At 45.9% G+C, this 25,657-nt stretch overlaps 1 protein-coding gene and 1 long non-coding RNA gene across 2 annotated transcripts in view; one reads left to right on the top strand and one right to left on the bottom strand.

Moving 5' to 3' along the window:
* SAMD4A (sterile alpha motif domain containing 4A) overlaps positions 1-25,657 on the bottom strand; it is a 98,588-nt gene that overhangs the window by 11,127 nt on the left and 61,804 nt on the right. The window contains exons 3-12 of the mRNA XM_075331016.1: positions 25,063-25,581; positions 14,932-15,195; positions 11,939-12,048; positions 10,400-10,486; positions 10,004-10,292; positions 9,612-9,697; positions 7,927-8,045; positions 5,603-5,831; positions 2,468-2,594; positions 1,877-1,960 (exon numbers count right to left, since the gene is read on the bottom strand). Of these exons, the coding sequence (XP_075187131.1) occupies positions 1,877-1,960; positions 2,468-2,594; positions 5,603-5,831; positions 7,927-8,045; positions 9,612-9,697; positions 10,004-10,292; positions 10,400-10,486; positions 11,939-12,048; positions 14,932-15,195; positions 25,063-25,581 (1,914 nt within the window). The remainder of the gene's footprint in view (positions 1-1,876; positions 1,961-2,467; positions 2,595-5,602; positions 5,832-7,926; positions 8,046-9,611; positions 9,698-10,003; positions 10,293-10,399; positions 10,487-11,938; positions 12,049-14,931; positions 15,196-25,062; positions 25,582-25,657) is intronic.
* Positions 754-25,657, top strand: part of LOC142258423 (uncharacterized) — a 24,996-nt gene continuing 92 nt past the window's right edge. Inside the window, exons 1-3 of the long non-coding RNA XR_012727770.1 lie at positions 754-897; positions 22,805-22,955; positions 25,087-25,657. The exon at positions 25,087-25,657 is cut by the window's right edge and continues 92 nt beyond it. This is a non-coding gene — a long non-coding RNA (uncharacterized LOC142258423). The remainder of the gene's footprint in view (positions 898-22,804; positions 22,956-25,086) is intronic.

The raw sequence follows: 25,657 nt of genomic DNA, 5'->3' as shown, positions 1-25,657 counted from the left end.
CGATTGTTGCGATGGAGCCTTGCGCTCCAGCAATACAACTTCACCATTCGCCACAAAAGGGGCCGTGACCACGGTAACGCAGACGGGCTGTCCCGACAAGGAGAGGTCGCGGACGGGCGCACGGGGGAACACCGGAGTGTGCTGCCCCCTAGCGCCCTCAAAAGGGGGGAGGTGTGAGGTAAATCCGGAGAGATGACGATAAATCATGATATTCAAGTATGTCAGGAAGCCCTCTCCTGGTGTCAACCCCCCTTTCCTCCACACAACTGGTTTAGCAACAAACTCCATGGCCATGTCCTGTGATATGGAAATTAGGTGGCTTTGGGACAATGGACACAGGATGACTCCCTGCCGTCACCCTGTAGTAGGAGCTGCTATCTAATTAGCAAGGCTCTGGAAATAGCCAGACAGAACGACTCCAGTAAAAAATGGTTCATATCTCGCAAGCCATATTTCCGATAAATATGGCAACCATAAAAATGGTGTCCCCGCATGTGGACGATGCCGGCACCCCCTTTTTATGGGAACAGGACATTGGGAAATGCCCCAGGCGTGATATCAGCCAATGGGGAACTGGCAGACAGGTCATGAGTCCCCTCGTTCTGTAGCTAAATTCATAACTGTCACAATGAGAGCATTGGCGTCTGCCTACGACGCTCCCAGGCAAAGTTATAGCCAAAATCCCCTTTGCTGGATAATTCTGATCCATGCAGGGGGAGTGGCAGTGCTTCCCTGTGAGGTCACTAAGGTAGGAGGGGACCTGGATTTGGCCAGGTTGATAACCCTACTTCGGCCATTTTCCAGTGTTCTTCTGCTCGGGGGCCTGGTTGGGACAGACCTGTGAGAGAGTTCCTGGAAACCTGGTCTACAGCGCCCCCCTGTGGCCAGACGCACAAGGTAACTGATTGAATTGCATACCTGTTGTAAACCATGCTTTATCTGTAACTGTACTCTGACATATGTATATTCTGTAGATTCCCTATTGTATATATTGTAGTTTCTAGTGTGCTTTAGGCGATTAAATTATATAATTAATCTTGGGCTGTTCTGTTATCTCGATCTTGAATCCCACGTCTGTGTGTTCGGCTAATAGTTACCGTAAATCGGTTGGTGGCAGCGAATTGTGCCAAGGATTATTGTGGGGAGGCCAGTGAGATTCGGGAAGATATTATATATTCCGCCCGCGGAGGTCGGGGGAATATACACCCTACTCTCACCGGGGACCCTTCAATAATCGGCATAAGTAGTATAGCGGCCTCCTTGCTTATGGTCGGGCAATTCCATAATTGGCCTGACTATAAGAGGGGCGCTAGAGAGCGCGTCACGTGCTCTGTCTGTCGGTCGGGAGGTATAAAGGAGGGGTGACCCCCACTTGGTACCCCCCGATTGTGACGTACTGGTAGCCAGCGCGGGGGATTTCTGAGTGACCCCCCGGTGGTTTGTGACAATGGGACACACAATTGATCTCAGGCTGCGAAACTGCACCAGATTTACAAACTAACGGCTCAGCAATGGAATTAGTGTGCGTCGCCCTCCTGCAGCTCCGGCCCCGCAGTCACACAGTGTACAGACATGTTTTGCTGTTACACCAGATCCTGCTTTGCAATAACCTCACATACCTCGGCCCACCACAAAACTGACTTTGGCAGCTGCAGACTGACATTCTATCATTGGGCCGCCTGAGCCCGAGCTTTCCTGCTGCCGGACTCCAAACAGCAGACTCCTCTGTAGTCTAAGTGGTGATTTCATTGGCCGGATTTACAAAGCAAAGCCAAAAAATAGACATTTTGTGCATGTATTACGTCTCGCAGACATTCCACTTCTGGGCTGTCTCCTCCCCGGGTATTTTTAGCTGAGCTATATTTGACATGCTTACCGCTCAGAGCATGCTCAGTCATACTCAGACACAGCGATTCCAGCCGGTTATTGATATCGGGTTCTGTTGCTGGTACCGGAAAATCTGGAGGTGGAGAGAAAAAAAAAAAATAACAGATTGACCCAATGTTTGAATTTGTACAATTGATGGAATTCCGTCACATGATCAGACCCCGGCGGAGGAAGAATTTGTTACTACGAGTCTGTACCACGGGGCTCTAAATATAAAAACCAACAGGTGCATGATTAAATCATTAGGACAAGGACATTAAAGAGGTGGAAAATACAGAGCTGAACTTGCCTTAAAAATGTGCAGTGTATATGGGAATTGCTAAAAATCTATGCACATGCCTACAATTACTAAATGTATGTTCTCCACCTAAATGTATCTTCAGGGGACACCACTAGGGGGAGCTTCCTAGATATATAGATGCACAAATAGAACTGCAAGCATAGGAGCTCCCTCTAGTGGTGGCTGCTGTAAGCAGAATTTTGTAATTTATCCAAGTCGATCCAGGAGATTTGGAGCAGTTTAGCCCAAAAAATGCTAATTCTTAGGTAGGATATAAAATGTAAGCATGCGCACGCTCACCTGGCTGTTGAAACATGAGCATGGTCTGTGGCGAGGTGTGGACAGGCAGTGAGCGCGTTCTTTGCACGGAGCTGTGAGTTCGACTTGGCATACTGTTACTTCCACCAGGGTTGGCGAACCACAGATTCTATTGGGTAGACAAAAGAAATGGAACCATCACTTACTAGATGGTACAATATGCGGTCAGGAAGAGTCCACAAAGGCACCGTAGGTCAACACACTGAACACTGCAGTCAGGGACGCTCCAGCTACAAATGGCTGATAACAGAGGACAACAGTGGCAACCCATTGTCATCCCAATGAGCCTTTTGGTCAGACACTCTTGAGCTATAAATGGCTGATAACAGAGGCCAACAGTGGCAACCTATTGTCACCCCACTGAAGAACCATATGATCAGACACTCTCCAGCTATAAATGGTTGATAATAGAGGCCAACAGTGGCAACCTATGGTCAGACACACTCCAGCTATAAAAGGCTGATAACAGAGGACAACAGTGGCAACTCATTGTTATCTCAATGAACCTTAGGGTACCGTCACACTTTAGCGACGCAGAAGCGATCCCACCAGCGATCTGACCTGGTCAGGATCGCTGCTGCATCGCTACATGGTCGCTGTTGAGCTGTCAAACAGGCAGATCTCACCAGCGACCAGTCACCAGCCCCCAGCCAGCAGCAACGTGCAAGCGACGCTGCGCTTGCACGGAGCCGGCGTCTGGAAGCTGCGGACACTGGTAACTAAGGTAAACATCGGGTATGGTTACCCCATGTTTACCTTAGTTACCAGCGCACACCGCTTAGCTTAGCGTGTGCAGGGAGCAGGAGCCGGCACTGGCAGCGTGAGAGCTGCGGAGGCTGGTAACAAAGGTAAATATCGGGTAACCACCTTGGTTACCCGATGTTTACCTTGGTTACAGCTTACCGCAGGCTGTCAGACGCCGGCTCCTGCTCCCTGCACATTCAGGATTGTTGCTCTCTCGCTGTCACACACAGCGATGTGTGCTTATCAGCGGGAGAGCAACAATAAAAAAACGAACCAGCACTGTGTGTAACGAGCAGCAATCTCACAGCAGGGGCCAGATCGCTGCTCAGTGTCACACACAGCGAGATCGCTAATGAGGTCACTGCTGCGTCACAAAAAGCGTGACTCAGCAGCAATCTCAGTAGCGATCTCGTTGTGTGTGAAGTACCCCTTATGGTCAGGAACTTTCCAGCTAGAAATGGACAGCAGTGTCCAGCTATAAATGGCTGATAACAGAGGACAACAGTGGCAACTCATTGTTATCTCAATGAACCTAAGGGTGGTGTCACACACAGCGACGACGACAACGTCACTGCTACGTCACTATTTTCTGTGACGTTGCAGTGATGTCCAGTCGCTGTCGCTGTGAGTGACATCCAGCAATGACCTGGCCCCTGCTGTGAGGTCGCCGGTCATTGCTGAATGTCCAGCTTCATTTTTTGGTCGTCGCTCTCCCGCTGTGACACACACATCGCTGTGTGTGACAGCGAGAGAGCGACGAAATGAAGCGAGCAAGGAACAGGAGCCGGCTTCTGGCAGCTGCGGTAAGCTGTAACCAGGGTAAACATCGGGTAACCAAGGGAAGACCTTTCCCTGGTTACCCGATATTTACCTTTGTTACCAGCCTCCGCCGCTCTCGCTGCCAGTGCCGGCTCCTGCTCTGTGCACATGTAGCTGCAGTACACATCGGGTAATTAACCCGATGTGTACTGTAGCTAGGAATGCAGGGAGCCAGCGCTAAGCAGTATGCGCGGCTCCCTGCTCTCTGCACATGTAGCGACGTTATGATCGCTGCTGCGTCGCTGTGTTTGACAGCTAAGCAGCGATCATAACAGCGACATACAAGGTCGCTGTTGCGTCACAGAAAATGGTGATATAACAGCGACGTCGTTGTCGCTGTCGCTATGTGTGAACCCAGCTTTATGGTCAGGAACTCTCCAGCTAGAAATGGACAGCAGTATCCAGCTAGAAATGGCTGATAACAGAGGACAACAGTGGCAACCCATTGTCATCCCAATGAACCTTCTAGTCAGGCACTCTCCAGGTAGAAATGGCTGATAACAAAGGACAATAGCCTTGACATATAAAGATTAATAGACGTCCAATAGGCGGTGTTCAGCACTATATAATAAGTTCTCACTATAGATAATGGGAAGTATAAGGTTTATTTTTGCTTTACACTTTAAATATCTGGCCCTCGTAACCCTGATCCTTTTTTTTCCAGGCATCACCTCTGAACCAACATTGACACTAGAAATAGATTTATTATAATAAGGAGCCTTTGGCCAAATATGTTTTCTTAAAGGGCCAGCACAACTATTTAAAAAGGACAAACTATGCACTTCCCACCTAAATGTACATTTTTCCTTCCATCTGGAGATGGGTTTTCTGCACCTGGTCTGCTCCTGGTTTCAAGTCTTAAAAATCTCTTTGCGGCCCCTTTGGTACCCCCTCTGCAGGGAACACAGGAAATGCCTGTAGTCTGTTCTCACTACTTTTTTTTTTTTTTTTTATTTCTTTAAAAGGATCCAGACATGTGGAAAAAAATAGAACATGGTTAAGTAATCATGTGTCCGGGAGGGACGGCGTCTACTTATTTTATCATGATGTTGTGGGGCTTTTAAATTTAGCTTCCAAAACAACAAGGAAACAAATAAATAATAAAAAAAGGAAAAAAAAAAAAAAAAGGTTTGGGAGGTTCGCCCCATTTTATTAGCAGGCTGATGTAGCTATAGGGGAGCAGAGATCGTGATTGCATCAAACATAACATGACGCCAGTGCCATCAGCAGCACATGTTAGGTCGGGGGTCTTTTGCAGAGTTTGCATTGGAGTCTGCTGCCTTGATATTTTGTACCAGGGACAATGATTGTTTAGGACCCCCCTCCCCCCAATTGTTGCATGGGTAAAACCTTAAAAACCTACAACTACAACTAAACCTAAACCTACAACTATAAAAGAGAACTCCAATAATCCGGCATCTTATGGTGCAGAAATAGTCTTATGGCAATTTCAGAACTGGGAGGCAGAGCTGTAATCCGTGACTTTGGACCCCCACCTCGATCTACAGACCTCCAAGTATTAGGTGTTGAGCCCATATAGTCTGATGCACCAACCTGTCTCCCCTGCTTCAGCAATGCGGGGCTGTTGGACGTTGTTCGCTGTGTCACCCCCAGGAGGCTGCTTGGACCCAGCAAACCGAGGCGTGTGCTGGGTAGGTTCCGTGACGGGATCTGAAACTGCCGGGGGTTTCTTCTCGCTATTCCTGCACCCACAGATCCAGCTGTGGGCAAAGAGTTGGACTGTCCAAATCCTCGACTGCCAATGAAGACATCAACGCTGGTCCTGAAAATGGTGACGTAGAGAGAATTAGAACAAAAATTACCATAATAATACAATTTTATGTATTTTGAGATTATATGAAAAAAAAAAAATTCTGAAATTGTAGCCACAGATGAGATCTCTCTAACATCTATGGCTTCAATTAAAACAAAAAAATAAAAAAATTATTATTATTAACATATACACATATAAAATAAAAAAACATTTTTTTTATTAAAATTTCCTTTATTGGGAATTCTAGCCACAGATTAAAAAAAAACAAAACAAAAAAAAAAACTAAATCCCCAAACAAAATTAGATTCTAAATAAACTTAGATATAATCTCAGGACATTATTTACATATCTACATAAACACACACACAGAAAAAATGTTTTGCACATTTTTGGCCACAATTTCTACAACGAAAATAAAAGGTTGAACTAGGAAAAAAAAAATAATTGAATATTAGTAAAAGATAATAAAAAAAATAAAAATTTATTATTTTTCATTGTAGTCACATATATAAAATCAATTTGTGGCTAAAATTTAAAAAAAAAATACATATACATAAAATATAATATATTAAATATATTATATATATGTAATATATTATATATATGTAATATATTATATATATGTAATATATTATATTATATATATATATATAATATATATATATATATATATATATATATATATATATATATATATATAAAATTTATTTATTTTTTTGTTTTCTTTATTATTTATTTTTTTAGAAATTGTAGCCCCAGATGCAGCACTGGTTATCTCTAGGAAGGAAAGTATCTATTGATACCTATAGGTGGCCCAATAAAATCGTTCCCTTTTCCCCTACAGATATTTGTATACTTTTCCCCCCCAGAGAGCAGCGCTACCTTTATTTGCTGACGTGTAGATGGAATAGGAAATTAATTGGGGGGCACCTCCCAAAAGTTACTTAATTATTGGAATTATATGCAGTACTTCAATTGTTTATCAAAAAGAAAGTTATAGCTGTTCATCCTGAGCCTCCTGGTGCATGGATGTGAGAAAAAGGACTAGAGAGCTATTATCACAGTAGAAGGAGTTTGCTGTGCACAAAGGTGTCAAAATGCTACAATGGCTGCCACCGTCATGCAATACCTAGATGCATGTAACCGTAAAAGGGTAGTATGAAAAAAGAAAGAGAAAAAAAAAAAAAAAAAGTCTACTTTTTCACAAGACAGCGCCACACCTCTCTACAACCTGTGACTGGTATTGCAGCTCAGCTCCTAAATACCATCGGGTTGTAATTTTATCACGGCCATTGATGGATTTTTGCACATTTTGGACTTTGGAAATAATTTTATACTACAATAAAGGACTGGATATTATTATAGGTGAAGCTCCGTCTATGTGATTACAGCTCAGCTCCATAATCTGGTGCAGAGCTGCAATACCACACACCACCTGTAGGTACAGGTGGCACGGTTTTGTTTTGGGGGGTTGGGGGGGGGGATGAAGAAGGAAGGCCTCCATATTTGTCTAATACTGGACAACTATTTTAAAGAGGTTGCAAGAAATTAGAAAACCATTGGCGCTTTCTTCCAGAAACAGCGCCACTTATGTCTACAGGTTGTTTGTGGTATTGCACAAACCTGTAGACACAATCTATCCTCATAGGAGTGGTGCAGTGTAAGAAAAATATATAAAAAAAAAAGTTTCTAATGCCTTTGGCAGATCAAGAAGCTGCAAGTAATTTGGAGCCTGGGTGTACTTCCCCTTTAAGACCACTGATGGAGATTTATATTCCCGGTGCTTGTGCTATGCAGCTGAAATCTCAATGCCGTCCGTGCTGCTGCAGCCGGGGGGAGGCGAGGAAACCCCTCATGCTTTTCCTAAAATAATACATCAGTGTCGTAGATTTTAATTGAAGGGATCAAGGGGAAAATAATTGGCGGTTTTTCCTGATATCCGACCTGCAGATCGCGGTCATGTACTAATGTATGCACAGGAATTTTTACTGCAAAGAAAAAAAAAAGCCGCCATCGCCCGCAGACAGAGATGGGTTTCCCAACAAGCTGATGAAATGCAGTCACTAAGGTAACTGGCACACGGGGGGATCTGAACCCAACCTACTTTCTCTGCTGCCGGTACCCAGCAACATCCAAGAGGGTTTTCCGTGGAAAAGACCTGTATAGCTTCTGTACTTGCTGTTTCCATGACAACAGTCTCTTCTTCTGTGTCTCCGTAAAGGCCTGTGCAAATACATCATTTTATAGGACTGCACCAGAATAACACCATGCACAGAAAGCATCAGCCCCATCCGCAACATTGGAACACATTTCTACAACACCGATGGAATATTTACAAAATAGAAACATTCCCACAAAGATGTATAAAGATTGCAGAGCGGACGTAGCAGAGCGGACGTAGCAGAGCAGACGTAGCAGAGCAGACGTAGCAGAGCAGACGTAGCAGAGCAGACGTAGCAGAGCGGACGTAGCAGAGCGGACGTAGCAGAGCGGACGTAGCAGAGCGGACGTAGCAGAGCGGACGTAGCAGAGCGGACGTAGCAGAGCGGACGTAGCAGAGCGGACGTAGCAGAGCGGACGTAGCAGAGCGGACGTAGCAGAGCGGACGTAGCAGAGCGGACGTAGCAGAGCGGACGTAGCAGAGCGGACGTAGCAGAGCAGACGTAGCAGAGCAGACGTAGCAGAGCAGACGTAGCAGAGCAGACGTAGCAGAGCAGACGTAGCAGAGCAGACGTAGCAGAGCAGACGTAGCAGAGCAGACGTAGCAGAGCAGACGTAGCAGAGCAGACGTAGCAGAGCAGACGTAGCAGAGCAGACGTAGCAGAGCAGACGTAGCAGAGCAGACGTAGCAGAGCGGAGCGCGTCTGTGCAAACTCAGGGAGGAGAAAAATAAAAGAAAGTCGCGTGAGACGGTATAATGTTACACGCAACTAACAACTGCGCAAAGTCCAGGAGGACACGCATGTATATTTCTACTTATTTGCCACGTTTTAAAATAGTCAACCACATATAGGGGACACAGAGGTCGGCACCCACATATTACGGAGGAAGGGGGGGGGGGGGGGGACGACACCCCAAGGCCGGCACCTACATATTACAGGGGGTGGGGAAGGGGTTTGGACACCTCGAGGCCGGCGCCCACATATTTTGGGGGGGGGGGGGGTTGGCGGGAGGAGGGGAGGGATGGGGACACCCTGAGTCCGGCACCCACATATTACGGGGGGGGGTGGACAGGACAGGACACAGTCCAGCATCCACATTATGGGGGGGAACCCCGAGGCCGGTACCCACATTACAGGGTGGTGGTGGTGGTGGTGGGGGGGACAACACACACCCTGAGTCCGGCACCCACATATTATGGGGGGGTGGACAGGACAGGACAGTCCGGCATCCACATTATGGGGGGCACCCCGAGGACAGCACCCACATATTACGGGATGACAGATGCCTGCATCACTAGATTTGCATGTGGAACTTTGAGCCCCCCCCCAATTCTCACGATTAGTGCTGGTCCCAGTGGTCAGACCTGTCAGCGATCATACATTTATCATCAACTCTGTCGATGGACTTTTTTTTTGTTTTTTAATGAGACAATCCCTTTAATAGGGTTCTCAAATCTGCAATTTACCCCTACACACATGAAAGGAGATAGCTTTCCGATCGCTAGTGGTCCTACTACTGTGGTCCCAGCGATCCTGAGATCCGGGACTGAGGAGAATGGAGTGGTGATTGGAAAGGTATCCACCATCAACTTTCAAGCTTGGGAACCCCCCTTTAAGTGTCACTTACTTCATGTATAAGGCATTTGTCAATCAGCTGCAAATAGGAACTGATGTTTTCTTCATCAGGTCTGGACACCAGGAGCTGAGTACAAACTGGAAACCAAAAACACCACAATAGAACAGGCTCATACATAGCAACAGGTTATAAATACAACTAATGTGGCCAATATGCATTATTGTATAGGGAGCGGAGGCCATGATCAATCCCCCTTGCTATAAGCAAGAATCACATTACAGGATGCTTCCGGCCATTGGTTGTGTCGGTTTTGCAGCTCCCCTGAAGTGAATGGGGTTAAACTGCAATACCAGGCTCCACCTGTGGACAGAAGGGGTGCTATTTTTTGGGGGAAAACCATGCTTTTAAAGTTTATCATTCTAGGTTTATTTTTTATTACTTACCTTTACCCATTACCCTTGTGAACTGTCCTGGAAGATCCCCTTCAGGTAGTGGGACGCCCCCACTCTCGCCCTCTAGGTTGCCCATATGGTGCTGTTGCATCCCACCAGAGGCAGAGTCTTTACTTTCTGATCCTTGACCCTCATGGCCAAGTAATGAAGACTGAGGGTCCGGCTCCCGGCTGTGGTCTTCAGCACTGGAGTTTTGTGCGGAGTAGGCTTTGATGGGTGTGAGAATCATCTGGTGCAGCTCCTGGAGTGGCCCCCGCAGGTTACCCCCTTCTAGGATGTCCTGTTCAAGGTAAAGTAATGCCGATATGGAAGGACTCCTTTACGATGCTTGAGATAGAACGGACCAGTTAGGAATTCAGATCAGTGATGCCTCTAAAAGACACTTACCCGTTCCAAGGATTTCAGCAGAATGTGGCGCTCTTTCAGCTTCTGGATACTAATAACTATTTTGTGCCTTGCACCTTTTGTAACATTCTAAAAGAAGAAGAAAAATAAAAAATATATAGAAAAATAAAAAAAAGTAGAAACAAACCAAACACCACCAACCCAACAACCACCACCACAACCCACTCAACCAACACCACCACAACCCCACAACCCAACCAACAACACCACACAGCCTACCAACCACCACAACCCAACCAACACCACAACCCAACCAACCAACACCACCACAACCCCACAACCCAACCAACACCACCACACAGCCTACCAACCACCACCACAACCAACTACCACAACCTAACCAACCAACACCACCACAACCCCACAACCCAACCAACACCACCACAACCCAACCAACACCACCACACAGCCTACCAACCACCACCACCACAACCCAACCAACACCACAACCCAACCAACCAACACCACCACAACCAACTACCACAACCTAACCAACCAACACCACAACCACCCAACCAACACCACCACAACCCAACCAACACCACAACCACCCAACCAACACCACCACAACCCAACTACCACAACTCAACCAACCAACACCACCACAACCCAACCAACACCACAACCACCCGACCAACACCACAACCACCCGACCAACACCACAACCACCCGACCAACACCACAACCACCCGACCAACACCACAACCCAACGAACACCACCACCACCCAAAAAAACAAAACAAAATCACACTGTATGTGATAGAGATTGTTCAACCACTTTTTCTGCCCTATACACGGCATCTGGGCATCATACAGGAGTGTTCTGGCTCACGTATGCACCAACTCACATTTTAGAGGAAAGGTATAATTGGAAAATAAAGAAAAGAAATAAATGGTTACTTAGGTCTCCGAATCCCCAGTTATCTTCAGTGGGACCATAAGCACTGACACCCCTACAGTCACCTGCCAATTAATGCCACTGATTGGCTGCAGGATACAGAGGCAGATGACATGCCATCCATTGCGTCTGACCCGCCAGCCAGGATTGTCACTTCTGGTCTTGACAGAGACGACTCAAGCAGAGGAGAGAGGTAAGTAAAAGTTACATTTTACGATTGCCCAAATATTAAAGAGGGCCCCCTGTTTTGTCCTTCACACCGAATAAAATCTAGCCCCTTATGACTGCAGCATCTGTAACAAAGGGTGCCCTAACCAGACAAGCCAAGACTGGAGCCTGGGATCACTTCTATGTCTCGTAATGGGGCCTTGCCCAATAGGATAAGACCCAGTTACCCTAAAGCGTCAGCCATGCCCCGGCTTATGGAGACCACCAGACCCGATATCATTAGATTACTACCATCCACTTACAGCCAAGCATCCATTATACCAGTGATTTCACATCACATGCTGCGATACACAACACACGGCTCCTCAGCTGTTCCAAAAACTACAACTCCCAGCATGTCCGGACAGCCACAGGATTCCCGCATAAATAGCATTATAATGAAGATGTTCCGGTACCTGCGCCTCCAGCTGACACTCATTGAGGGACATCATTTCCTCATAGCTCATCTGAGAAAACAGGGCTGCGTACTTGTGCAAACGAAGACTTTTGAGCCACGCGGGCACATCTGAAAGACAAATGCACGGTAGAACTGAATGCAAAAATCAGCCAACGAAAAGCGCTCCAACACAAAGCCGATGATCACCGGGCTGCATACAGAATTAGATCTTAGACCCAATGAGGCTGGTGTATTTACTATGAAAATGAAAGGCTTTAAAATACCAAGATTCAAATTAGTCAGTCAAATGAGTTCATGAGACCGAGTGATTTGTTTAGTCTCTACTCCCTAGAGGCACAGCTGCAGCTTGTACTGAGCAGTGGGAGGCAAGCATCTGGAGTAAGGGTCACTGAGGAGCTGGCAGACTAGGTGGGCAGAGACTCAGCAGCAGGGAGGAGGGTCACTGAGGAGCTGTCCACTACACTAGGTGGACGGAGATTCAGAGGAAGCAGCAAGGAGGAGGGTCACTGAGGAGCTGTCCACTACACTAGGTGGACGGAGATTCAGAGGAAGCAGCAGGGAGGAGGATCACCGAGGAGCTGTCCATTACACTAGGTGGACGGAGATTCAGAGGAAGCAGCAGGGAGGAGGATCACCGAGGAGCTGTCCATTACACTAGGTGGACGGAGATTCAGAGGAAGCAGCAGGGAGGAGGATCACCGAGGAGCTGTCCATTACACTAGGTGGACGGAGATTCAGAGGAAGTAGCAGGGAGGAGGATCACTGAGGAGCTGTCCATTACAGTAGGTGGACGGAGATTCAGAGGAAGCAGCAAGGAGGAGGGTCACTGAGGAGCTCTCCATTACACTAGGTGGACGGAGATTCAGAGGAAGCAGCAGGGAGGAGGATCACTGAGGAGCTGTCCATTACACTAGGTGGACGGAGATTCAGAGGAAGCAGCAGGGAGGAGGATCACTGAGGAGCTGTCCATTACAGTAGGTGGACGGAGATTCAGAGGAAGCAGCAGGGAGGAGGATCACTGAGGAGCTGTCCATTACACTAGGTGGACGGAGATTTAGAGGAAGCAGCAGGGAGGAGGATCATTGAGGAGCTGTCAGACTAGAAAGATGGAGATTCAGTAGCATGGAGGAGGGTGACTGAGGAGCTGGCAATCAGACTAGATGGATGGAGATCCAGTAGTAGTAGCAGGCAGGAGGGTCACTGAGGAGCTGTGAGAGTAGGTGAGCGGAGACTCAGCAGCAGGGAGGAGGGTCACTAAGTAGCTATTAGACTAGGTGAGAAGAAATTCAGCAGCAGCAGCATGGAGGAGGGACGCTGAGAAGTTACCAATCAGGCTAGGTAGATGGTAATAGGATTAAACAGGCATTCTCATATGGCCCTTCACGCTAAGCACACCGGCCTAAGAAGGTCAGAGATCCAGTCTAATGTGAAATCTGGTGACAAATCTATAGATCAGTTATATTTGTCATAAAAAATAAAAATAAGTTTTCTGTCAAAACAGGAGAATTGAATATACACTATAAGATAATGGGGTTCATTGGACGCTGCTCGCACTTGTCATGCAAAGGACCCAACGCCGCAGACACTGAGTGCACCGAGCCGACCTCACTGACTCCTAATGGGGAGTGTGCAGAATAATGGAAATCCACATTGGAGGCTCGTAACGTCCTATTAACCCTATCATGTAGTAATGAAACGTCTTTCTATATTATCGATCGTTAATGTTCTGCAGCGCTCGTCACCAATACATCTCATAAAAAGACTCGATATCTAATAATCCTAAAATAACAAGTCTACAGAAGCACCGAGACCCGAGGAAAGACGGAGGCGTGCAGTCTGGAGCCGGGAGCCCACCCTTAGGGGGTAGAAACGTCAGTGCCTGGAGGGTCCGGGCTTGTTACCCAGAAGGATCAGAGCGGTGGTTCCCAGTATAAGGGACGGCAGAGAGAACATTTGTGTTTTCTCGTTTTTCCGCAGCTTTTTCCTCTTCCCTTCAGCGGATGTCCTCACGCGCCCCTCCGCCAGCTCCGAGCCTTCTGGAAGCGTTCGATAGCAGTAAATGTACCACTTGCAGCTAGAACCCATTAGTTTAATTTCCAGATTGCATACGGCACAACTTCGCCCAGCTGCCAGGGTGGTTTATTTATTTTATTTTTTTTTTTCACAGCCAAAAATTGCTCCTCCGCGGAGGAGTCTACCCCACATCCACTCGCAGCCCGGGTCATCCGGGGGACATGAAATATTTGCAGCTGTCAATAAGGAATATCTGAGCCCCCGACGAGGGCGGCCCCGCTGATAAAACGCGTGGGTCTGTCATCTAAGGATAGGGATAGACAGATCTCCGCAGGGGAGGGGAGCCTGTTATGACCGGTGCAAATTACATGCTTTGCACGGACCAAAGATGCCACTTTAATTGTAAATTGTGATTTGGTGCCTTAATGCCCCCCTCTGAAGCAAAGCAGGGCAAACTCTTGCCTAAATGCCTATTTACAAGCCAATGTGACCTACTGGTATTGTAGACATCTCTGGGGGTTTTATCGTACCCACCCCTCTTCCCCTGTCTCATTAGCTCATCCACCATGCTTTACACTGCAGTTTTTTATTCTAATTGTGCCATTTTAACGTCCCCCTTCTTTCCCGGTCTCATTAGCTCATCCACCATGCTTTACACTGCAGCTTTTTGCTCTGATGGTGCCATTCTAAACATACCCCCTCTTTCCCTTGTTTCTTTAGCTCTTCCTCTATGCTTTACACTGCCGTTTTTTGTTTGAATTGTGCCATTCTAATGTACCCCCTCTCTTTCCGTCTCATTAGCTTATCCACAATGCTTTACACTGCAGTTTTTTGTTCTAATTGTGTCATTCTAACGTACCCCCCTCTTCCCCAGTCTCGTCCACCATGCTTTACACTGCAGTTTCTTGCTCCGATTCTAAATTACATCCCTAGACTTGAACAGATCCTCGACCTACAATGGGCTCCTACTACACTCACCTTTCATACCGCTTCCTTCATCTTGGAATGTATTACGTGCAGAAGAGGGGTCTTCTAAATGTTCACTCCCCCCACTCCCCGAAGAGGCCACGCTGCTTTGGGGAGACAGAGGGGCATGATCAGATGAGACACCCTGCGATCCTCGAGCTCTCAAATCTTCATGAGACATCCACCCATGTCCTAGCGGCTGGTTCGGCACATTCATGGGCGGGGTAAGGGACACCGATCTTTTCAAGGGGCTGTGGTGCGTCTGGCCTGAGAGAACTGAAAAAAAAGGTCATGTTACTAATCAACTAAAAAAAAGGGGAGAGAATAAGATGAAATTAAGGGGATTGTCCAAAATTAGGAAAAATAAAAATCATGCCACTCGTCTACATGTTGTATGTGGCATTCCTTACAGATCAGCCCCATTCACTTCTATAGGCTTAAGCTGCAATTCCTAAAAGGGAATGATCACACAGAATGCAGACATCCTGCAGTTTTCGGCTGTGGCCGCGCCTCTTAATGAGGTCATACCCCTTTAGTGCCCAGTTTTGGAGTCAGAGGTCTCATTATATTACGGAAGTTGACAAATAGAGGAGACGTTAGGAAATTTAAAGACATCTGATTAAAAAGGGCTATCCAAAATTAGGATGGGGGGGGGGGGTTCAGAAACAGTGCCACCTATTGGCTACATAAGGCATTTCAGCTTTGTTCCATTGAAATGAATCGGCATTACCAGACCCCTACCATGAACAAGAACGGCCCTGTTCCTGGGGAGGGGGATTTAAAAGCGGTACTGCCCATCTTTTTATGATTAGTGGGGGTCAAAACCCTCAAAATCCCCTTCCCCAGGACCAGTGCCGTCCTTTAATATTATTAGCATAAATCCCATTAAATCCCCATTTATTTTTTTTTATAAGATTCTGATGAAACCCTTTACAGGGTAGTGCGATAATCCACAGAATTAGATAATCCAGGATGTATCTGATAAAGGAGGATTCCAGATGTTATAACAGTGCCATTATTTTATGACTAGTGGAGGTCAACCCTCCCTGAATAATAATAGAGTAAATAGGGAATAGCCTTGTATGACCACATGGGAATACCCCTTTCAATCCCATTGCCGGCAGGTTATAAATCTGCTATCTATACTGCCCCCTGCAGGCAAGAAGAATAGAAAAACTGCACTGACAACGATCTATACATCTCCAATGTAAAACCTGACACTTCAAAAGGGCCGATGTAACGGGGATTACCTATAATTAGGCGTCTTTATTCTCTGTGAAGGAGATTATAACAATGGGCCGGTGCTTAGTGCGGAGAGCGCAGTCGGCTCACTGTCAGGCTTTCTCTGCTCTCCAAGGATCTCTGCAATTACTAAGAGTGACAGTTTAATGGACTTCTATCCATACAAGTGAAAGCTAGAAAGTCGCAGCCGCTCGTGCTCCGGATCTTTGGGTCATACAGACCCCGATTTCTGAAAAGATCCTGACACCAGAGACGAGTCAATTAAGAGAAGGCAAAAGGGGACGTAGCCTGACCGCACACATACCCGGCAGAGGAACGGCACCCACCAGCACGCCGGCACCCACCAGCACGGCGTCACCCACCAGCACGGCGTCACCCACCAGCACGGCGTCACCCACCAGCACGGCGTCACCCACCAGCACGGCGTCACCCACCAGCACAGGACGTCTATATATCCCTTCAAATGGTAAAATATAGAAGTAAGTTTATTTGTGCCCGTCTCTCAGTTCCCTCTTTGGCCCGGCCGCTCTGCTTCTCACATTAGATATCATCATACACACAATATTTACAAATTATTTTTGTAAATATCTTTTCATGGGACACTGAACATCTGACCCTGTGATACAATGTACGGTGTCAGTGTGCAGCTTGCATACAATGTACGGTGTCAGTGTGCAGCTTGTATACAATGTACGGTGTCAGTGTGCAGCTTGTATACAATGTACGGTGTCAGTGTGCAGCTTGTATACAATGTACGGTGTCAGTGTGCAGCTTGCATACAATGTACGGTGTCAGTGTGCAGTTTGTATAACAGTGTAGATTTGGGGTCCTCTAAATAACTCAACCCACAGCCATTAAGGTCTATACTGCTGGCAATAAAAGTGAGTACACCCCCCCAAGTAAAAATGTCCAAATTGTGTCCAAAGCGTATATATTTTGTATGGCCTCCATTATTTTCCAGCACGGCCTTACCTCTCTTGGGCCTAGATGTCACTAGAGCTTCACAAGAGCTGCTGGATCCTCTTCCATCCTCCATGACAACATCATGGAGCTGGTTGATGTTAGAGACCTTCCGCACCTCCACGTTCTGTTTGAGGAGACCCCACAGATGATCCATAGGGTTTAGGTATGGAGACACTTGACCGGTCCAGCAGTTTCTTTAGCAAGGAATTGGTGGTCTTGGGGGGGTTTGGGGTCGTTATGTTGGAATATGAAGGGAGGGGATCCTGCTTTGCCTCAGTTATGTCACAGGACATGTTGGCATTCATGGTTCCCTCAATGATCTGTAGCCCCCCCACATCTGGCAGCACTCATGCAGACCCAAACCAAAAACAACAGGTTGTTTTTGCCAAGAGATGCACATTTGGTGCTTACATTTATACACCAAATTCCAGCACCAAATCTACAATCCTGGCAAAAAAAAAATATGCATCTAAACACTATGCAGTTTTGAGGTCTTATTTTTTTGCCAGAAGATAGATTTGGTGCATGTATATATTTCAGCACCAAATCTGCATCTCTTAGCAAAAAAAACAAAAAAAAAAACAACTCTTTTCTGCCAAGAGATGCAGGTCTGTGAACTCCGCTCACCCGAGGTGAGTTCACAGAGTTCAAGGAGGTCACCTGAGGTCAGTTTACCTGCGGTCACAGGTGGGGTACTGTGGGAACCTCCAGCTGTGACTGCAAATAAACTGACTGACGTCACCGCTCATTGCGGCAGCTTAGTCATTCTCTGCCTGAAGCCCCAGTGTGCGGTCATGTTCTGTGCCCACGCGCTGTGACTTCAGTATGCAGCAAAGCCGGACTCAAGTTTGTGTTTGTTTCTTCACTCACAGATTAGTAATGAGGGGGTCTCAGACACCTTCCACTACTAATCTAGGGCTAAGTGGCAGATATGATTGGTCAGTAACCCCTTATTTTACTTGATTGCCACCGCCATCCGGATGTACCAGGATTGTCGCATCTAACAGATGGGTAAATGGGCACAATTTGGCCATTTTCACTTAGGGGTGTACTGACTTTTGTGGACAGCGGCTTAGACACTAAAGGCTGTGTGACTGTTGAGTTATTTAGTGGCCACCAAATTTACACTTATACAAGCTGCACACTGGCACTGTACGTTGTATACAAGCTGCACACTGACACTGTACATTGTATACAAGCTGCACACTGGCACTGTACATTGTATACAAGCTGCACACTGGCACTGCACATTGTATACAAGCTGCACACTGGCACTGTACATTGTATACAAACTGCACACTGGCACTGCACATTGTATACAAGCTGCACACTGGCACTGTACATTGTATACAAGCTGCACACTGGCACTGCACATTGTATACAAGCTGCAAACAGACACTGCACATTGTATTACAGGGTCAGATCCTCAATGTAATAAAATATTTACAAAAATGAGAGGGGTGTACTCACTTTTGTGATATACTGTATATTATATGAGAAGCAAAGCGCCAGTACCAAGGAGGGAAGTGACAAATTGGCACAAATGACCTATATTACTTCTATAATTTACCCTTTAAGGGGATAATTTCAAGACCTGTCCACAGTATAGGCTACGCCGCGCTGATCGGTGGCCGCTCATCTGCTGAGGCTCCCATCGATCCCAAGGATGGAGCTGGAAAGTCGCCTTTCAGAATAGATGTCGCGTTTGCACCACAGCTCCGTTCATTGTCTATGGGACAGATTGAAAAAAAGAAAAACAAAAAACAAAAAAAACACAACAGCCATCAATCCCATAGACAATGAAAAGGGCGGTGGAAACACCCGGGAGGGATCTGTATGAATGAAATGTGCAGCTCGGCCTGATCCAGACTCCAGTGGATAGCCGGACCCCCGTCATTCCAGGGCCGCACTGGCCGCATTTACACATTCACAGCGAGGCACCTGTTGGATTAGTTGCTGAATGTGATGTACAGCCGCTCCAAAAATACATATATGGTGCCCGATATATCCAGATATTAAACACAGCTGCTCGCTCCATACGGATTGGTTCCTATTTTGTAGAAACCACCGAATATATCTGCTACTTTGCAGGATTTGACTGCAACAAGTCATTAATCCCTATACAGCGCCTCCGGAGGGCAAGTGAAGTATTGCACGATGCTTATTAAACTCCATGAGCTGCAGAGGCAGTGTGCAGACACGTCCGGTCCTACATCATACACGTCCGGTCCTACATCATTGTGCCAAACGATGGGAGCGCTGAACGTTTCCACACTCTTAACTCTGAACAGTCTTCACAGCAGAAAAACAGAACCTGGCCACGTCTGGAAGGAGGATTAGAGAGTTTCCACTCAAAAACACCCGAAAATTAATTTTGTGCACAAACCCTATGGCTCTGTGCAACAGTTTTTTTGAGGAGTTTTTGCATCAAATTTTACAAACTTTGGGAGTTTCTGCTCAGAATCTTCCGAAAAATCAACAAAAAGATTCAGCGTGCCCAATGCACAAAAGGGAATTTGAAAAGGTTATAAAGACAACCCCTTTAAGTATATGCAAAAACAAATACTAACTAGAACGTAATAATTATTATTAATAATATATTCCATTATAATATAATATCATGATATAATATAATTATTTATAATATTTATATTATAATATAAAATTATAATAATTATTATTATGATTATTTTATTATTTATTAATATGAATAATATTTTATTAGAATTTTATATTATAATATAATTATTTATATTATTTATAATATTATATCTAGATAATATAATTATATATAGATCCAGATGGCTAAAATTACATTTTGTGCACACTAATGTGAATCAAAACAAAAAGTAAAACTGCTATAAATTCAGCAACTTTCTAAAAATGTACGGCCTTTATGGCAGCAAAACAGTCACAAACTTTGTACGTCTATTGTAAAAAATTTTTTGCAAATTTTACCAAATTCTAAAAAGGTAATTCAGGCTTAGGGGGCGAGGACAGGGACAAAAAGGTCTCGAAATATTCACCGAAATAGGCATAAATTAGGAGAGATCTACGTCAGCTATGGGCACATTGCCAGCCTCTTGTGCACATCTTATTCCAATGGGCTTCCATATAAAATCAGTATATGAAAATCCACTCAAGGTCTGGCTGATCAGAAATGTCGCTTGGGCGATGTTCACACTTCCATTCGGACGTGATTTTCTTCTATTCTGGACATATACGGTTTTGTTTTTCAAAATGGATAAGTTGTTTAAAGCGCACCAATCACCAGGATTTCCTATATAACCTAAAGCCAGTGCTATACTGGCACTATCAAGCTGAGTCTATACATACATGTAGTTGTCAGCTCGGATGTATAGGTTTTGAAACACAAGCAAGTAAAGTTTGTAAAATGAGCAGCTTTTTGAATGACAGCAGCTGCCGATCAGCTCATAGCTGGGGTATGCATTTGTAGTGATTCCTGCCCCTCTGTCTGCCCGTCCTCCACCTGTTATTTATGCCAATTCTATTGTAAAATTGTTTTACTTTGTGAATAGAAGGACCTGTGCTGATGTCATACCCATGTGACCAGAAGGGGCGGGTCCTCAGCCAACAGGAAAATAATGTTGCTTCCTGGTATCAGCTATGTTGTCTGAGGCCCCGCTCCTTCTAGTCACATGGGTATGATATCACCACAGGTCCTTCTAGTCAGTAAAACGATTCTATAATAGAATTAGCATAAATAGCAGATAGGGGGAGGAAGGACACGCGGGGGGGACGAGAATCACTACGAATACCTCCCCAGCAATCAGCTGATCGGCAGCTGCTGTCAATCAAAAAGCTGCTCATTTTACAAAACTTTACTTGCTTGCGTTTCAAAACCTATACATCCGAGCTGACCACTAAAGGTATGTATAGAATCAGCCTGATAGTGCCAGTATAGCACTGGCTTTAGGTTATATACAAAAATCCTGGCGATTGATGCGCTTTAATACACCATATGCGTTGAAAACGCTCCATACTCCCCTCCCGCAGCTGAATCGTTCCTGCAATGTTGACGCTGACTCTCTCTCCTGGCTTTAGGTTATATAGGAAAATCCTGGTGATTGGAGCGCTTTAACTGATTCAAAATGGAGGATAGGGGGTGACTTAGATAATCGTGGGGTCCGTCTTCGTTCCGTTAAGCCTCAGAAAAGAATGAAAACAGTTTGTCATCCGTTTTAAAAATGGACACAACGAAACCTGGAAGGAAGCCATAAAGATCAGGGGTGTCCCTATGTGCCGGTTTTCATCAGTTGTGCAAGGATAAGTTTTGGGCATACGTTTTGTTTCCATTAATTTCACATAATGGACTGTCCAAAAGGAAATAATTCCTTTTTCCAAATCTCTGCCTTCAAAAGCCGAAAACCTGACCCTGTTCTGGGAGCATTTATCACAGTGTCTCAGATTAGACACCACTATAGCGGCACAATATCCCAGACCATTTGCAGTTTTCATGACAAACGATCACTTAAAAAGATACTTCTCTAGTTATGTAGCGGACCAAGCAGCCGAGGATGCCCCCTACTGGCCCCTTCCCGAATTATCAATCTGCCCCAAATCGGGGCAAGTATTCAGCCCCTGAAACTAAACATTCACTGACAATTATTAGGCTATGTGCCCTCGGGGACAGTGTCCTGTGGTTATATCCGCAGGACATTCCGCAGGTGCTCCCAGAAAACTGCAGCAAAACTTCTGCCTGTTTCCATGCTGCGGATGTATTGCAGAATGTCCTGCGGATATGGTGCGGGCATTCTGCATTGAGGATACAGTACTATGGCTTCGGCACTACATCCTCTATGCAGAACAAGTGCTGCAGTGATTGGGAGTTCATACCTCCATCATGCAGCACCTCGCTTTCCGGCGGCCGGGTCCCTCTGTCAGCGTCTGGTGCACTGTGCTGGAGAAGGTGGGCGGGCCTGCACTAGCTCCGGCTGTCACATGACCAGAGCTCGTGCAGCCCCGCCCACCTCTTCCTTCCTGTACCTGGATCCACCACGCTCCTGTGCACCAGATGGAGAAAGTGACATCGTTGTCTTCTATCAAGGCAGGGTAAGTATATGGGACCCTGTGGAGAAGTCCGCAGGAATAATTACCATGCTGCTGATTTTTCCGCAGGGAAATCCGCATTATTTCCGCTGCGGAAAAAACAGCAGCGTGGGCACAGCAGTTCCCAAATGCCATAGAAATGGCTGGGGAGTAGCGATGCTGCAGATGTTTGAAAAATCCGCGGAATTTCCACGAGAAATCCGTGGCAAATTCCGCGCATTTTCTGCAGCGTGGGCACATAGCCTTAGGTTTTACACAATGATTATAGAGCTTTATCCATCTCAGCCGTATATAGGGGGTAATTGAATGGAAGGGGGGGGGGCTACTATATTGTCCAATATCAATGAGGAAGCCAACATCCGATGTGAACGGAACAAGCAAAAATGTAACCAGTCGGAGGGAATAAAAGCCACAGAACAATCCAATGTGCAATAAACGGATCCAGACGTCCTAATTAACTCTACGCTTGAAATATGGAGCAAGCGATGGAGCCAAGGCGTAGTGTAATTCCAGTTACCGGGGAGGTAAGACACAGCGCAAGCGTCTCAAGAGCTTAATGGAAACCTTTATTTACGAGGCGTCGCTCTCCTTTATTTTCATTTGTGTACAGTTCACTGATTCTGAAAGCGGAGTTTTTAATGCCAGACCCAAAGTGCATCAATCATCTCCCGGAACAGTGGCGGAGGCTGATCAGCCGGTCCACGCCTGCAGGAAGACGCGACCATCCAAAGAGGAGCTGCATCTCCAATTCCCTTCATTAGGTCTGCGTTTATTAGACCTGATTTATTGCATTATTCATTTGCAGCATGTTGGGCACGCTGGGGTCATATTAGCGCCATCTATAGGTCATACAGAGGTACTGCACTATAGTAAAATTGGTAATAGTGATGAGCAGACCCAGACTGTAAAAAGTGCGGATCCATGCGGGTTCAAAAGCACCCGAGCGCTGGGTCCAGAGTTCTCCGGGAACTCCCTAATCCGGGTCCGGCAACTCGGGAAACAAAGAAAAAAAATTAAGGAAAAATAAAACAAGCGCGCTATATTCTGAGTCTCCGGCACGGCTGTGGCATTATCGCTCATGCATATTCACTGCTCCCCCCGCCCACAAGCAGTCCTGGCATCTGTGATTGGTTACAGTCAGACACGACCCCAGCCTGCGTGACAGCATCTGACTGCAACCAATCATAGATGCTGTCTAAGGGTCTATAATGTGGTGCAAATATTAAAAGAAAAAATAGCATAGGGTCCTCCCATACTACGACACCCAGCACAGATAAAGCGCTTATCTTGGCTGTGTATCAAAATAAGAGGAACCGCATGCGGCTTGTTTATTTTTTTTAATAAATGGAAATAAAAAAAAATAAAATAAAAATATAATAATAATAATAATAATAATAATAATAATAATAATAATAATAATAATAATAATAAAGTGTGCGGTCCACCTCAATTTTGATACAGAGCCAAGATAAAGCCTGACAGCTGGGGGCTAGTATTCTAAGAGTGAGGAGACCCATGCTAATTGGGCACTCTAGCCTAACAATAGCAGCCTACAGCCACCCAGGATGGTCATATCCATTAGATCCGACAATCCCAGAAGGTCATTATTGTGCAGCTCATACTCTGCCTGAAGCTCACAGCGTGTGGTCATGTTCTATGGCTGTGCGCTGTCACTTCAGATGTTCTAGAGCTGGAACTGTCATGGAACCTTGTGTGAATTATGTTGGACCTAGGTGTTTTGGGGGGCTAACAAAAGGTGTGAAAGAGGGTGGGGTTTTTTTGTATTTTATTTCAAATAATGGATTTTTTTCGGTGTTTAATTTCTTTTCATTTACAGATTAGTAATGAAGGGGGGGTTCTCAGATGTCTCCCATTACTAATATAGGGCTTAGTAGCAGCTATCAGCTGTTATTAGCCCCTTGTTACCAAAGATTGCCACCACAGAGGGCAATTGGGATGAGCCGGGTAAAGTTCCGGAATTGTCGCATCTAATAGAGGAGACAATCCTGGGCGGCTGCAGGCTGATGTTATAGGTTGAGGGTGCCCAATAACCATGGACCTGCCCGTCCTGAAAATATCAGCTCCCAGCTGTCGGGCTTTATCATAGCTGGGTATCAAAATTGGATGGGACCACACAGCTTTTTTTTAACTATTCATTTAAAAAAAAAAAAAAGATTTAAAAGCCGCATGTGGTTCCTCTTATTTTGATACACGGCCAAGATACGCAGTGAATATGTATGATGGATAATGAGCTGCCCTGGAAGTAACGTTAGGGCCGTGCGGAGACTTGGCAACTATAACGCGGCTGCTCCAATCCCCCTATCCCTTCTACTACCATTTTAAAAGTGCTGGATCCTGGTCCCCATAGACTTGTATGGAGACCGGGATCAATTCTGGGCCCGAACCATTTTTTGTTTCTTTAATGCGGTTGGACGCACCAATTCCAGGTATCTGAGAGTCCGCCCATCACTAGTTATCAATCTACAACATACCTTGGGCCCCCAGAAGAGGAATTCATTACCAGGGGATCCAACCCTCCATCTCTACAGAACGCGTCCACTTTTGATACTACCGTGAAACTAGTCATCATTGTCCACAGACAGGATCAATAAGGCCTTTTAGGTGTCAAAACAACAAATTTCCATCAGTAGTTCTGCAACATTTCAAGAGCCACAGGTTGTCCATTACTACATTAAGGAGACTCCTTAAAGGATGTGTAAACTTTTGCAACCACTTTTTAATTTCTCTATTGCATGTTATGAGGGCTTCTCTATTACATGTCTCAATTACAGGAGACAAACATGACATTGCAGATTTATTGTAACTTTTGAGCATTTTTTAGTATATAAGCAATATCCGATGACTTACTTGTGCTTGTATTTGTTCCAATAGCATTGACGGTTGTAGAGACGGAGGACGAGGGGTACAGGGGCAAGTGTCCGTTCTCACAGCTCACGTTCTTGTCCTGCCAGCTGGAAGAACTGACGCAGATTCCGGAGTCACGAGAATTGGGCCAGCCGTTCAGTTTGTCGTCGGAGTTCTGTCTTTGGTGGTAGTAATGCATTTGCCCATAATCCAAAGAGTCTGACCGGCACCGTCCCTGGGTACCAAAGTTCCCCGACGTGCGGTCCTCCAAGTGATTCAGCCACATCGCCAAAGCGCTCCTGTCGTCCAGTGACGTGGCCGGGTGGATCAAGGCGTATGACAGCAGCTGGCGGCTCTCCTCTATGTGCTGGTTGTGTTCTATCGAATGCGCCAAGAGTTTGGGCAGCAACTTCATGTACTCCACCTTAGCGTCCATGTTCCCAGGCTTTAGTAAAGGCAGGTGGGTTAAAAGCTGAGAGATCACCGTGTCCTTGGATTCCTGTTGCCACTGGTTAATGATTGCTGAAAAGCAGAAAGTAAAAATCAGCCAATGCACACACAATATAGGGCACCATCTAAAAAAGCCGCAGTCACCCTC

This window comes from Anomaloglossus baeobatrachus, chromosome 12, assembly GCF_048569485.1.
Source record: "Anomaloglossus baeobatrachus isolate aAnoBae1 chromosome 12, aAnoBae1.hap1, whole genome shotgun sequence".
NCBI lineage: Eukaryota > Metazoa > Chordata > Amphibia > Anura > Aromobatidae > Anomaloglossus > Anomaloglossus baeobatrachus.
This window is presented reverse-complemented; position numbering and strand designations above follow the sequence as displayed.